We start from the raw sequence: 13738 nt of genomic DNA, 5'->3' as shown, positions 1-13738 counted from the left end.
CATATAGATGACAAGATGTTGACATGTTAAATACCTTTCCATGCAGACACTTAACGAGTTAAGGCTTCGCATAAAAAGATTACTGACAACACCTAAACACAATTCACAATTGCTTACATTAACACATGACAGCTGAACACAGACGGAGCGGCTCTACCACAAACACAATCTCCAACACACGACACCCCACACTTACACAGGTGTATAGGGAACACAAGGACCTTTTCATGTACTGTTTCTGCGAGATATGTTCTATTGTTAAATTGACCGATAAATTGTAACCAGTTTAAAGCAGTTCCCTTAAATATGAGCGAAACTTGCAATAAAATCAGATGTGTCTACACCTTGCTTCAGTGCTCTGTGTCCTCGCAGAGAGGGAATTTACTATCCAGGGGGGTTAGCAACTGAAGGGCCGTATATCATCTTGTAAATTGCCTCCTGACGAGATTTGAGCTAACAGTTTGGTGTCAGAAAAGTGGGATCTGCTATAACACAGTATTGGGTGAGTAATTTTATTTTTTATTTATTGCCACCCTATACTGTCAGAGCAGAGTAATAATACAAAGTTAACCGCTATTTTTAGCGCCTCCCAGGAATCTGAAACCCGGTTACAAAGCAGTACTGTGTGTGATAGTGAATTCTCCCTCTAAAACTTGTATATTTGTATAGACATTTAAGTGTATTTTTAGTCGTTATATATGATTGCATGCCAGTGTATAGATGTATGTGGAGATTGTATGTGATATTAAGCTGAGCTTGAAGGTATAAACTTGCCTACCCAGGATAGTTAACAGCAAACCCGAAATTGGGTGTATATAAATCCGATTATAAAGACGCAGGAAACCACATAAGCACACTAGGTTTTCCAATAAAGTCTAAATACTGACCTCACCATCCATTATATATATATATATATATATATATATATATATATATATATATATATATATATATATATATATATATATATATATATATATATATACACACACACCTTCAAACTCAGCTGATCTCACTTTGTGTTCTGAGCTTAAAGCGGAGTTCCACCCTGGATTTTTTTTTTTTTTAATACCCCCGGGACAGTCAGGGCTAGTGCATTCCACAATGGCTAGCCTCTGATCTGTCCCGGGTTGCACTTACCTGTTAGGACAAATACTTACCTTGCAAACGTCTTGTCCAGCGCTGCCATCTCAGATGTGGGCAGCTTGAAGCCAGCGAGATCCCCTTCGGCGTCTTCTTCCGCCTTCTTTGGTCCCACGATGCTCTGCGCCGGCCCCGACGTCACTTCCGGGTCGCGCGCGTCATCCCTCTACAGCTTCTGGGCATGCCCAGAAGCTGTTTAGAAGGGGATGACGCGTGCGACCCGGAACTGACGTCGGGGCCGGTGCAGGCGCAATGTTTCCTGGGAGCTATGACGTTCAGCTCCCAGGAATCATTCCAGAGCCAGGAAGTGACGACGGGCCGCGGCCGAGGAAGGAGGAAGAAGGAAGTAAGGTAAGTATTTTTTCTTCGCTACGAGGTAAGTAAAAAAAAAAAAAAATATGCGATTATCCATTTCTTTTTCAGGTGACCCGGAGCGAGAAGATGGAGGTAAGTATAAAAATAGGGTGGAACTCCACTTTAAGATAATGGGAAATTTTCAAGGTAAGGAGAATCCAGAGAAAACAATGAAATTTACGTTTAGAAAGATTGTATGAAAATTGTATCGTGTATGGGCAACCTCAGAAGTGTGTGAAATCCATGAATCGTTATGTTGTGTTAGTTTTAAAACTGTTCCTAGGAGTGCTGTATCAGCAAAGCATTTCATAACACTGAATGAATACTGGTTGCATAATGATTTGTTTTGGGTTTATTACTTATGTTTTAAAGTGATGTTATTTTGCCCACGAGTACAACAAAAAAGGTAACAAATCCGTACTATGCTGGTCATGGCAGCTTTTAGAAGCAAGAAAATATATTTGGTGTGTAAACTGTGACCTTAAGGACTAAAAAATTGTATTTCTATCCTTAAAATCGTGAGCAATTTTGAACTTTTATCATTGAGGTTTTGTGTCACCGACTTTTTTTTATCACTGACTTTTTAAAACAAAAAATTTTGGTGCCTTTTTTTGCACACAAACCCCCCCCCCCCCCTTTCTTCTGTCTGTGACACAGGTAATTGCAAAAGGGAGTGTAAAGAGCTGTATTGTCATACAAGTTGACTGAGCTGGGTAGACTTGGGGAGGGAAGTGCTAAAGAATCATATGCAAATGTATATTAACCACTTGCCGACTGCCTAACGCCGATCTACGTCGGCAGTCAGCCCCTCACAGGCAAAGTGACGTAGGGCTACGTCACTAGCTTGTGAGGGTCTAGGGAGCGAGCGCGCGCCCCCGGAGGCGCGCTCCCGCGTGGTCACGGACCCCCCCGCGCGTGTGACCGGCGGACCCGATGTCCGCCGGTCACTCGGCGATCGGCGGGGGAGAGGGAGAATGTCAGGCAGCTTGTGTAAACAAGCCACCTGTCATTCTCCTTGCTGTTAGGATACTGATCACTCGGATCTAGTATGTAGATCCGTTGATCAGTGTCCATACAGCTCAAGCCCCAGCCAATCACAGTAGAAAATCACGCCCCTAGGGATACACACAGCCCCTCCCTCCCAAATAAAGTTAACCCCTTCACTACCAGTGTATTTTTACAGTAACAGTGCATATATATAGCACTGATTACTGTAGAAATGTCACTGGTAACCCCAAAAGTGTCAAAAATGTCAGTCAAGGGTCCGATCTGTCCGCCCCAATGTCGCAGTACCGCAAAAAAAAAAAAAAAACGCAGATCGCCGCCATTACACGTTAAAAAAAAAACAACAAAAATGACAGAAATCTTTCCCTTTGTTAGTAAACGCGATAACTTTTGCGCAAACCAATCAAAATACGCTTTTTGCGATTTTTTTTACCAAACATAGGTAGCATAAAACAAATTGGCCGAAAAAGTAAAAAAATTTTGATTTTTAAATTTTTTTTTGGGGGGAATTTCATATAAAAAAATGTGAAAAATATTGCTATTTTTGCAAAATTGACGCTCTTTTTTTGTTTATAGCGCGTGATCAAAAAAATCGCACAGGTGATCAAATACCACCAAAAGAAAGCTCTGTTTGTGGGAAAAAAAGGACGCCAAATTCGTTTAGGTACAGCGTCGCACGTCCGCGCAATTGTCCGTTAAAGTCACGCAGCGCCGAATCGCAAAATACCCCCTGGTCGGAATGGGGGTAAAATCTTCCGGGGCTTAAGTGGTTAACTATCAGTTTTGCTTTTGTAGAAAAAAAACAGTTTTGAAGGATGTTCCAAATGGGTGGAAATTACTAAATGTTTATTTTTGAGCTGCTCATTTTTTAACCATGGTGAACAATAATAATTTTTTTTTCTTTTTATGGTATACCATAGCATAACAAAAATATAGAAATCCACGTGGTAATAATTAATTTGACGTCAACAATTTTTGGTATTAGAGAAGTGCACTGTTAGGAAGGGAAATGTTTGACATGCTTACTGTATGCTAAATTCCTCTAACCGTTGGTTTATTTTTAGGAGGAAAAGTAAAATGTTTTGTTACTAAACCTTTCTTGATGCTCATTTCTCAGATAAAATTTAAATTTGAGACTTACAGAACGAAGGACAATCACAGCCCTCAACGACAACTCAACCTTATGGGAGTATTGTTTACAAATAGTTTTTTTTCTGATTGATTAGACTGTTTTTATGGGTGTTAGAAAGTTCTTATTTATTGGGTGTCAGATATTTGATGTGTTCTAATTTGACATATATGAGCTCTGGCGTTAATGAGGTGCTATGCCTTGGATAATTAAGCATCTCTGGTCTTATAAAGTTTTCTTTTAGGAGATTGTGGGAAAAAAAAAAAAAAAATAGGATGGAACTGGATAACTTGTTGATAGTGTGCTAAGAATTTTATGCCAGCGTTACTACTTTGACATTGTTAAAGATTTAAACTTTAAGGCAAGGTAACCTCCTGTGGTGAATTCAATTCGTTAATTCAATAAATTGTAACCAGTTTAAAGCAGTTTTTCCCGCTCAAAACTTCCCTTAAATATGAGCGAAACTTGCAAAAAAATCAGATGTGTCTACACCTTGCTTCAGTGCTCTGTGTCCTCGCATCTCCCAGCTGGAGAGAGGGAATTCACTATCCAGGGGGGTTAGCAACTGAAGGGCCGTATATCATCTTGTAAATTGCCTCCTGACGAGATTTGAGCTAACAAGGGGGATATAGGTTTAAAAGCAAAAAAAGCCAGCAATAGCGTGAAATCCCTTTTAAAATTATTTATTAAGCAAGATATGGACTCACATAGGTTCAATAGTAGCAGCTCTTCCAACAATATACAGCCAGTATCGAGAAAGTCCAATTGGCCCACATGTGTGATGACGTCACCATGTAAGACCACACCATCACACGTTTCATCAGACGTTGACATCTTTAAGAGACCATAGCCATGTGTTGTTGAAAGTGCTGGAAGTGGGCTTATTGTCACTATTTTATTTACGAGTTACATTTTTGGATGCAGCGCTACCTTTAGTTAGTGCACATTTTAGCTAGTGTCTCGTACTTTTAGATATGGGCATGTGATTCAGTCCCCTTCCTTCCATATGAAAGCATTGGTGCTTGGTGAAGGGCTACTCGGGCACCCATGCTGGGGAGAGATATAAGGCCTTGCTTTCTTTACTACCAGTGTCCAAAAAGATTAGCAGAGGAACAAAAGTGAATGGTAGTATGTATAGCTGGGGAACGGAGAGGTTAAGTGATTGTAAAGGCTAAGATATTTATATATATATATATATTTTTTTTTTAAAACAAACATTTGATACTTACCCACTCTGTGCAAGGTTATTGCACAGAGCATCCCCAAGCCTCCTCTTCTGGTGTCCAGCGCTGGCATTCTCTGCTGCTCCTCTTCTGTGTGCACCACAATAGGAAAGTGTTTTCTACATGGGCGCACATGCGGGTGCGCTCCTGAGCCAAGCTGTGTGCATCTATAGGCACACAGCGTGGCTCGGCCCCACCCCCTGCTTTCTGGTCATAGGATTTGATTACCAGCAGGATTTTCTGCCTCACTGTCCTGTGACAAATACAAATACTGAGAATTTTTTTACCTTAATGCAGGCAATGCATGAAGCTAAAAATGTCCTGGCTTTAGAAGTTAAGCAAACATGTTGTTTTGCCCTGCATAAGCAAAGCACTGATTTACTTTAAGTGTCTTGCCATCAACACACGCGTATAAACTCTATTATTTTCAAGTCTCCAGTTTTCAGTTTCTAGTTCAAATTTTTTTCTAGAAATAAAGTGTTTTAGTGCGGACCATAATACAATAATCTCCTTTATTACTGCCTGCTAGATTCAATTTTGATGGTACATTAAAGCAGAGCACCTGGTAAGAGAAACAGCATTTTCCTTGTAGCGAACAGGTGATGGACTGACAAGTAGCACAGGGCGGGGGAGACTTCTATGTCAAGATAACTGGATTGTATGGTCACAGCAGACCTGCGACCCAGGTGTCAACCTTGTAAGAAAAAGAAATAGGATATGCTCACAATCATGTGAATCTCCAAAAAGACTTGTGCGGGTTGGTTGTGCTTAGGATACAAAAACGGTCATACAGCAGCAGCCAGGGCTGACTGCAGGTGACCAACAGTAGATTGTAGCCAGCAGTTGTACATGCTACCTGCACACACTGTGTACTAACAACTGCAGCAAATAGTGCAGACTGTCAAATATGTACTCTGTACAAATCAGTGGCTAACATTGTTGTTATCTGTATGTAGCTGCTCATCTGAATAGAGCCTCTGATTGACCCTGGACACAGCCAGCATTTCTGTGGAGATTTTGTTGCACAACAACTTGCCACAGCCAACTTCCACTTTTATATATGGCTAAGGCACAGAGAGTTTCTGCATCCAAAGGCTGGGTTTATTCACCTCTGAACATAGTATTGTATCCCTTGGTCAGTTGTCAGAATGTTGCTAACATAGGAAACCAATGAAGAAGCCATCAACCAATAAATGAAGCCAACACGAGGGGACCAATAAATGAAGCCAACACGAGGGGACCAACAAAAGAGGCCAACAAGAGGGGACCAACAAAAGAGGCCAACAAGAGGGGACCAACAAAAGAGGCCAACAAGAGGGGACCAACAAAAGAGGCCAACAAGAGGGGACCAACAAAAGAGGCCAACAAGAGGGGACCAACAAAGAATGCCAACAAAAGGGGACCAACAAAGAATGCCAACAAAAGGGGACCAACAAAGAATGCCAACAAAAGGGGACCAACAAAGAATGCCAACAAAAGGGGACCAACAAAGAATGCCAACAAAAGGGGACCAACAAAGAGGCCAACAAAAGGGGACCAACAAAGAGGCCAACAAAAGGGGACCAACAAAGAGGCCAACAAAAGGGGACCAACAAAGAGGCCAACAAAAAAGGGACCAACAAAGAGGCCAACAAGAGGGGACCAACAAAGAGGCCAACAAGAGGGGACCAACAAAGAGGCCAACAAGAGGGGACCAACAAAGAGGCCAACAAGAGGGGACCAACAAAGAGGCCAACAAGAGGGGACCAACAAAGAATGCCAACAAAAGGGGACCAACAAAGAATGCCAACAAAAGGGGACCAACAAAGAATGCCAACAAAAGGGGACCAACAAAGTGGCCAACAAAAGGGGACCAACAAAGTGGCCAACAAAAGGGGACCAACAAAGAGGCCAACAAAGAGGCCAACAAAAGGGGGCCAACAAAGAGGCCAACAAGAGGGGACCAACAAAGAGGCCAACAAGAAGGGACCAACAAAGAGGCCAACAAGAAGGGACCAACAAAGAGGCCAACAAGAGGGGACCAACAAAGAAGCCAAAAAGAGGGAACCAACAAAGAAGCCAACATAAAGAACCAATGATCACTACAATGGAGAGCCCATAAAGGGCATTTCAATAAAGTGTCTATAGCATGTGCCTACAAAAAGATGCAAAATAAAGGATTCACTAAGCCATTAAAGTGAACCTGAACATGAGGTAAACCCTCACCTTTTTGGCATTTAGCCTCCTACTCTCCAAGGACTAGTCTACTTATTACCTGTCCACTGCAGGATCTCTCAAAGCCTTGAGTGAAAGCCCCTAGCTTATTCTAGAGGGAAGAATCGTAGTACAGGACTAGGGAAGAGGTATTTCCCATTTGTTTTGCTTGTTGTCACCCAGCAAATCGCAGTAAAATCAGCCAAATAGGATACCAGGACGCCTTTTGCCCAAAAGAAGTTTCAGACAGGCGGCAAAAATCGCACCGTGATTGGGGTGCCATTAAATTTAATGGGGATCACAAGTGCATTCCGCGTTTTGTGGCAATTTGGGATCAGGAGCTGGATCGCAGGCAAAATCGTGGTGATTCTGCCCAGGATTTGTAACGCCATAGTGTGAACGAAGCCTAAAAGGTTAAGAGCAGAAGCAAATGTGCAAATTGTTGCATTCCCAAAATGTAACTTTTTTTTTTAAAACCGGTTAACTGATGAGTTTAGTTCTGCATTAAGGGTCACTTTTTTTAAAGTAGTGAATAGGACTTTCAGGAAACATTCACTGGTGGTGAATCAGTCACTGTCATTTAAAGCGCATGAACCTGGAAGATTCACCTGCAGTGAATTTTTGGTGAATGTCCCTGTTTTACACATATGTTCCTAAGTGTTGGTTTGCTGCTTTTTCATCAACAATTCATTCTAAAAGCAAGCCTTCAACCATTACAAGAACCTTTTTTGGGTTCCTCCCCTTAGTTTAGTACCTTTTTTATGCTGAAAGGCCGTACTTCCTGCTTTCTCACCTAGGGAAGAATTATGTATGGACCCCGCTGTCTCTGGGATGGCCATGTCACACCTCCCGGAGGCAGAGTTTTACTGAGATCACATGTGTGCAGTTAGGTTCTGCACATGCGGAGACACGACATTGCTCTCTGCCACGTCCGGGACCTGGCAGAGGCCTGCATCATGCTTGGGGGGTTCCGTTCATATGCACAGATGCTGCAGGGCCCCAGATAACAGAAACTAGTGGCATCTGTGCGCATGCATTGGAATCCCCACATGTATGCGCAGACATGCTGGGAGTCTGTCAGATCCCAAATATCTAGCAGAAAGCAGTGTTGTGTCTGCGCATGAGCTAGATTTGCTAGATTTTTGATGGTGATGAAGAGGGGGTGGGGGGGGGGGGGGAAGGTAAAGACTGTCCTACTTTTATTATGCTGCACCTTTGGACAAAGCACAGGCCTGCTTCAATGACCCCAGCAGTATATACTCATATGCTTCTTTGTGGGGATCCCAGTTTGATGTTCTAGCTTAAAAAGGGCTGAGGAATCAAGTCGGGGCTGTCAAGTCTTCTTCAATGTGACCGTGCTGGACCAATCACCAGGCAGCATTGCTGTCACATGAGAGGAAGGTGAGGAACAAACCCGAAATTACCCACCAACATCCACTGAGGACTTCATTTAGAACACTGAGCAGACGTCCTCATCTGATTTCTATTCTATCTTAGTACAACACGTCATGGCCTATCCATAACATGCAGATCATGATATGGAGCCTACAGTACACATGCTATGGAATGCTCTCTACCTGATTGGAGGAGAACAAGTCATGTGATGGTGCTCTCCTTTTTTCAACAACTTTCATTCACTGGTATTGCACTCTGCCTTCCCTATACTGAAGCCGGAAGAGCACACAGTTATAGTACACCACAGTGTTCTATTAACGAGGGATATGTCTCTAAGTTAGTGGTATGGCCGCAGTGGCCACCACAGGCAATTTCTGCAGTGCCATTCATAATATTAAGCATCCATCACTACACTATTCATAAACATATGGTGGAAAATAAAGAAGAACCTGCACTTTAAGTGGTTAACCCCTTCACACTGACATAACACATATGCGGCCCTCCTGGACTGGGCTTTTTTGCCATGGGGTCGCATATATGTGTATCTGTCTTTGTGCTGGGAGCGCTCCCAGCACAGAGACTGGGGTCTCAACGAGAGCCTCGGGTCCCCGTACTAACGACTGGAACACAGCACTCCCGACTCTGGGTCACCTGATTGCTGTGGTAGCCTCTGATTGATTACTGTGGTAGTCAGTCACTGTGAAGGAGAGGGGAAAAAAAAAAGTATGTGTAAAAAAAAAAATAATAAATAGCTAGATTAAGGTTTGATCTAGGTCAATGCCAGGGTTAGTGTTTGGATCAAGTAAGGGTCAAAGGTCATGTCCAATATATTTTGTGCAAGATTTTTTTTTTAAATTAGTATGAGTGTCAGGGCCATTGGCTCCCGCTGCTGTCAATCACAGCCAGTGAGCAGAGAAAGGGGGCAGGGCCAAGCTGCAGCTCTGCATGTGGATGGACACAACACAGTTTGGGACTGAGCACACACCAGTGCCTCCATGGCAAGAGCTTGCTCTGGAGGCACTCAGTAGGAGGGAGGGGCCAGGAGCTCCTGCAGGGGACCCGAGAAGGGGAGGATATTGGCTGCTCTGTTCAAAACCAACTGCACAGGGCAGGTAAGTATACCAGGTTTGTTGTTTAAAAAAAAAAAAAAATGCCTTTAATATCACTTCAATGCCAGTTTCTGCACACATGTCCATGGCGGTCTGAGCTTGTCTGCTGACAGTGTAGTCACTGCCTGCTCCCCGCACACGGATTGATTTGTCACTGACAGCTCTCTCTGATTGGGAGCCAGCAGAACAGACCTCCGAATCATATGACTAGTGTGACAGCCAATTACAGTGCTCATATGCTGAGAAGCTGCACCACCTCCTGGCATTAAAGTGGAGCTAACTCCAACCCACTGATTTAATGATTTCCCTGCACAGTGGCATGCAAGGCGTGCTGTGAGTGATAAGGGTCCTTTCAGATGGACCTGATTGCAAGTCCTATGGGCAAGCTGACATAAATTGACCTGTGTCTGTTTTTACCACCACCTCCCAGTCTGTCCACAGAATAGGCCTGGTTCCTTGACCTAAACGTGACGGATGGGATGTAGTGGGAGGTCTAAATAGATCTGTCTTGGGCTGCTGTGTAGATATGAGCACAGGTGTCACAACACTGACATTGGTCTCATCCAGCTGGGATCTGCTCACCGATCACCCCCTACTGAACGATCACCCCTTACTAAACCATCATCTCCTACTGATAGATCACCCTCTACTGAGCCCATCACCCCCTACTGAACCATCATCTCCTACTGAACGGAGCCCACCAGCTCTGTGAGAAAGGGCCCTGTCACAGTTGCTTGTGCTCTCAATGTAACTGTCAAGTTATCATGGCAGGTGTAATGAATGATGGCATGTGGTGTCTGATTACAAGTGTAGATGAGACAGGGGCTTCAGTTGTGGATGATGAGAGGGGGGACAGGTGTCAGTGTCCAAGCCTGTCACTATGGTGGATGAGATGAGCGCACACACTCCCCTATACAGGGCCCTACACCTCTCTTATACACAGCCCTACACCTCCCCTATACAATGCCCTAGACCTCCCCTATACAAAGCCCCTATACACAGCCCTACACCTCCCATATACACCTCCCCTATACACAGCCCTACACCTCCCCTATACAAAGCCCATATACACCTCCCTTATACAAAGCCCCAATACACCTCCCCTATAAACAGCCCTTCACCTCCTCTTTACACAGCCCTACACCTCCCCTATACACAGCCCTACACCTCCCCTATACACAGCCCTACACCTCCCCTATACACAGCCCTACACCTCCCCTATACACAGCCCTACACCTCCCCTATACACAGCCCCTATACACAGCCCTACACCTCCTCTATACAAAGCCCATATACACCTCCCTTATACAAAGCACATATACACAGCCGTACACCTCCCCTATACACCTCCCTTATATAAAGCCCCTATACACCTCCCCTACACACAGCCCTACACCTCCCCTATACAAAGCCCATATCCACCTCCCCTATACACAGCGCTACACCTCCCCTATAAAAAGCCCATATACACCTCCCCTATACAAAGCCCATATACACCTCCCCTATACAAAGCCCATATACACCTCCCCTATACACAGCCCTGCACATCCCCTATACACACAGCCCTACACCTCCCCTATACACACAGCCCTATACACATCGCTACACATCCCCTATACACACAGCCCTACACCTCCCCTATACACCTCCCCTATACAAAGCCCATATACACCTCCCCTACACACCTCCCCTATACACAGCCCTACACCTCCCCTATAAAAAGCCCTACACCTCCCCTATACACCTCCCTTATACAAAGCCCCTATACACAGCCCTACACCTCCCCTATACACCTCCCTTATACAAAGCCCTACACCTCCCCTATACACAGCCCTACACCTCCCCTATACAAAGCCCATATACACCTCCCCTACACAACTCGCTACACCTCCCCTATACACCGCACTACATCTCCCATATACACAGCCCTACACCTCCCCTATACACAGCCCTATACCTCCCCTATACACAGCCCTACACCTCCCCTATACACAGCCCTACACACCTCCCTTATACAAAGCCCATATACACCTCCCCTATACACAGCTCTACACCTCCCCTATACACAGCCCTACACCTCCCCTATACACAGCCCTACACCTCCCCTATACACAGCCCTACACCTCCCCTATACACAGCCCTACACCTCCCCTATACACAGCCCCTATACAACTCCCCTATACACAGCCCTACACCTCCCCTATACAAAGCCCTACACATCCCCTATACACAGCCAAACACATCCCCTATACACCTCGCTTATACAAAGCCCTACACCTCCCCTATACACAGCCCTACACCTCCCCTATACACCTCCCCTGTACACAGCCCTACACATCCCCTATACACAGCTCTATACACAGCCCTACACCTCCCTTATACACAGCCCTACACCTCCCCTATACACAGCCCTACACACCTCCCCTATACACAGCCCTATACACCTCCCTTATACAAAGCCCATATACACCTCCCCTATACACAGCTCTACACCTCCCCTATACACAGCCCTACACCTCCCCTATACACAGCTCTACACCTCCCCTATACAAAGCCCCTATACAACTCCCCTATACACAGCCCTACACCTCCCCTATACAAAGCCCTACACATCCCCTATACACAGCCCTACACATCCCCTATACACCTCGCTTATACAAAGCCCTACACCTCCCCTATACACAGCCCTACACCTCCCCTATACACCTCCCCTGTACACAGCCCTACACATCCCCTATACACAGCTCTATACACAGCCCTACACCTCCCTTATACACAGCCCTACACCTCCCCTATACACAGCCCTATACACCTCCCCTATACACAGCCCTATACACCTCCCCTATACACAGCCCTATACACCTCCCTTATAAAAAAGCCCCTATACACAGCCCTACACCTCCCCAATACACAGCCCTACACCTCCCCTATACACAGCCCCTATACCAAGCCCTACACCTCCCCTATACACAGCCCCTATACCAAGCCCTACACCTCCCCTATACAAAGCCCATATACACCTCCCCTATACACCGCACTACACCTCCCTTATACACAGCCCTACACCTCCCCTATACACCTCCCCTATACACATTGCTACACCTCCCCTATACACAGCCCTACACCTCCCCTATACACAGCCCTACACACCTCCCTTATACAAAGCCCATATACACCTCCCCTACACGTCCCCTATATACATCGCTACACATCCCCTATACACAGCCCTACATATCCCCTATACACAGCCCTACACCTCCCCTATACACAGCCCTACACCTCCCCTATACACCTCCCCTATACACAGCCTTACACCTATACACAGCGCTATACCTCCCCGGTCCCCCCACAGGCCGGCCAGTCACTCACGCGTTGCCCACGTAGATCCGGGGGAAGACCTCGTTGAAGTGCTGGGAGGGGAGGCAGTAGAAGCCGCCATCGTTGGCCAGCAGCTCGTTGAGCGCCTGAACTGACACCTCATAGTCCGACATAACCACCGCCTCACACCGACGACACCCGAGCCGGGCGGCCTGCAGCCTGTGACCCGCCCTCCTCAGCCGGGGGAGGAGGACTCCGAGCTCCGGGGATATACACAGGACTGACTGAGGAGCGGCCTCCGTTCACTCTACTCCGATCTCCTCACTGACACCAGGCACCTTGACCTAGGATATACCACAGGGGGGAACCTTCACCCCTATATAATGGCGGGCACTCCAACCCGGGATATACCACGGGGGGGGGGGGACTGACACCCCTATATAATGGCGGGCACACAGTCCCCCCCCCCCCCCTGTGGTATATCCTAGTTCGGATTGCCCGCCATTGTATAGGGGTGTCAGTCCTCCCCTGTGGTATATCCCGAGTCGGAGTGCCCGCCATTATATAGGGGTGTCAGTCCCCCCTGTGGTATATCCTAGGTCGGAGTGCCCGCCATTATCTAGGGTTGTCAGTCCCCCCTGTGGTATATCCCGGTTGGAGTTCCCGCCATTATATAGGGGTGTCAGCCCCCCCCCCCGTGGTATATCCCGGGTTGGAGTGCCCGCCATTATATAGGGGTCTAAGTCCCCCCCTGTGGTATATCCCGGGTCGGAGTGCCCGCCATTATATAGGGGTGTCAGTCCCCCCTGTGGTATATCCTAGGTCCGAGTGCCCGCCATTGTATAGGGGTGTCAGTCCTTCCCTGTGGT

General features: G+C 46.0%; 1 protein-coding gene across 1 annotated transcript in view; it reads right to left on the bottom strand.

Annotated features, from left to right (window-relative positions):
* Window positions 1–13187, bottom strand: part of DUSP3 (dual specificity phosphatase 3) — a 245586-nt gene extending 232399 nt beyond the window's left edge. The window contains exon 1 of the mRNA XM_082272738.1: window positions 12921–13187. Coding sequence (XP_082128864.1) covers window positions 12921–13042 — 122 coding nt within the window. The 5' untranslated portion in view covers window positions 13043–13187. The remainder of the gene's footprint in view (window positions 1–12920) is intronic.
* Window positions 13188–13738: the final 551 nt, after the last annotated feature.

Source organism: Pelophylax lessonae (assembly GCF_965119305.1).
Source record: "Pelophylax lessonae genome assembly, chromosome: 11".
Lineage (NCBI taxonomy): Eukaryota > Metazoa > Chordata > Amphibia > Anura > Ranidae > Pelophylax > Pelophylax lessonae.
The sequence above is the reverse complement of the archived record's forward strand: the minus strand, read 5'-3'. Positions and strand labels throughout refer to the sequence as shown.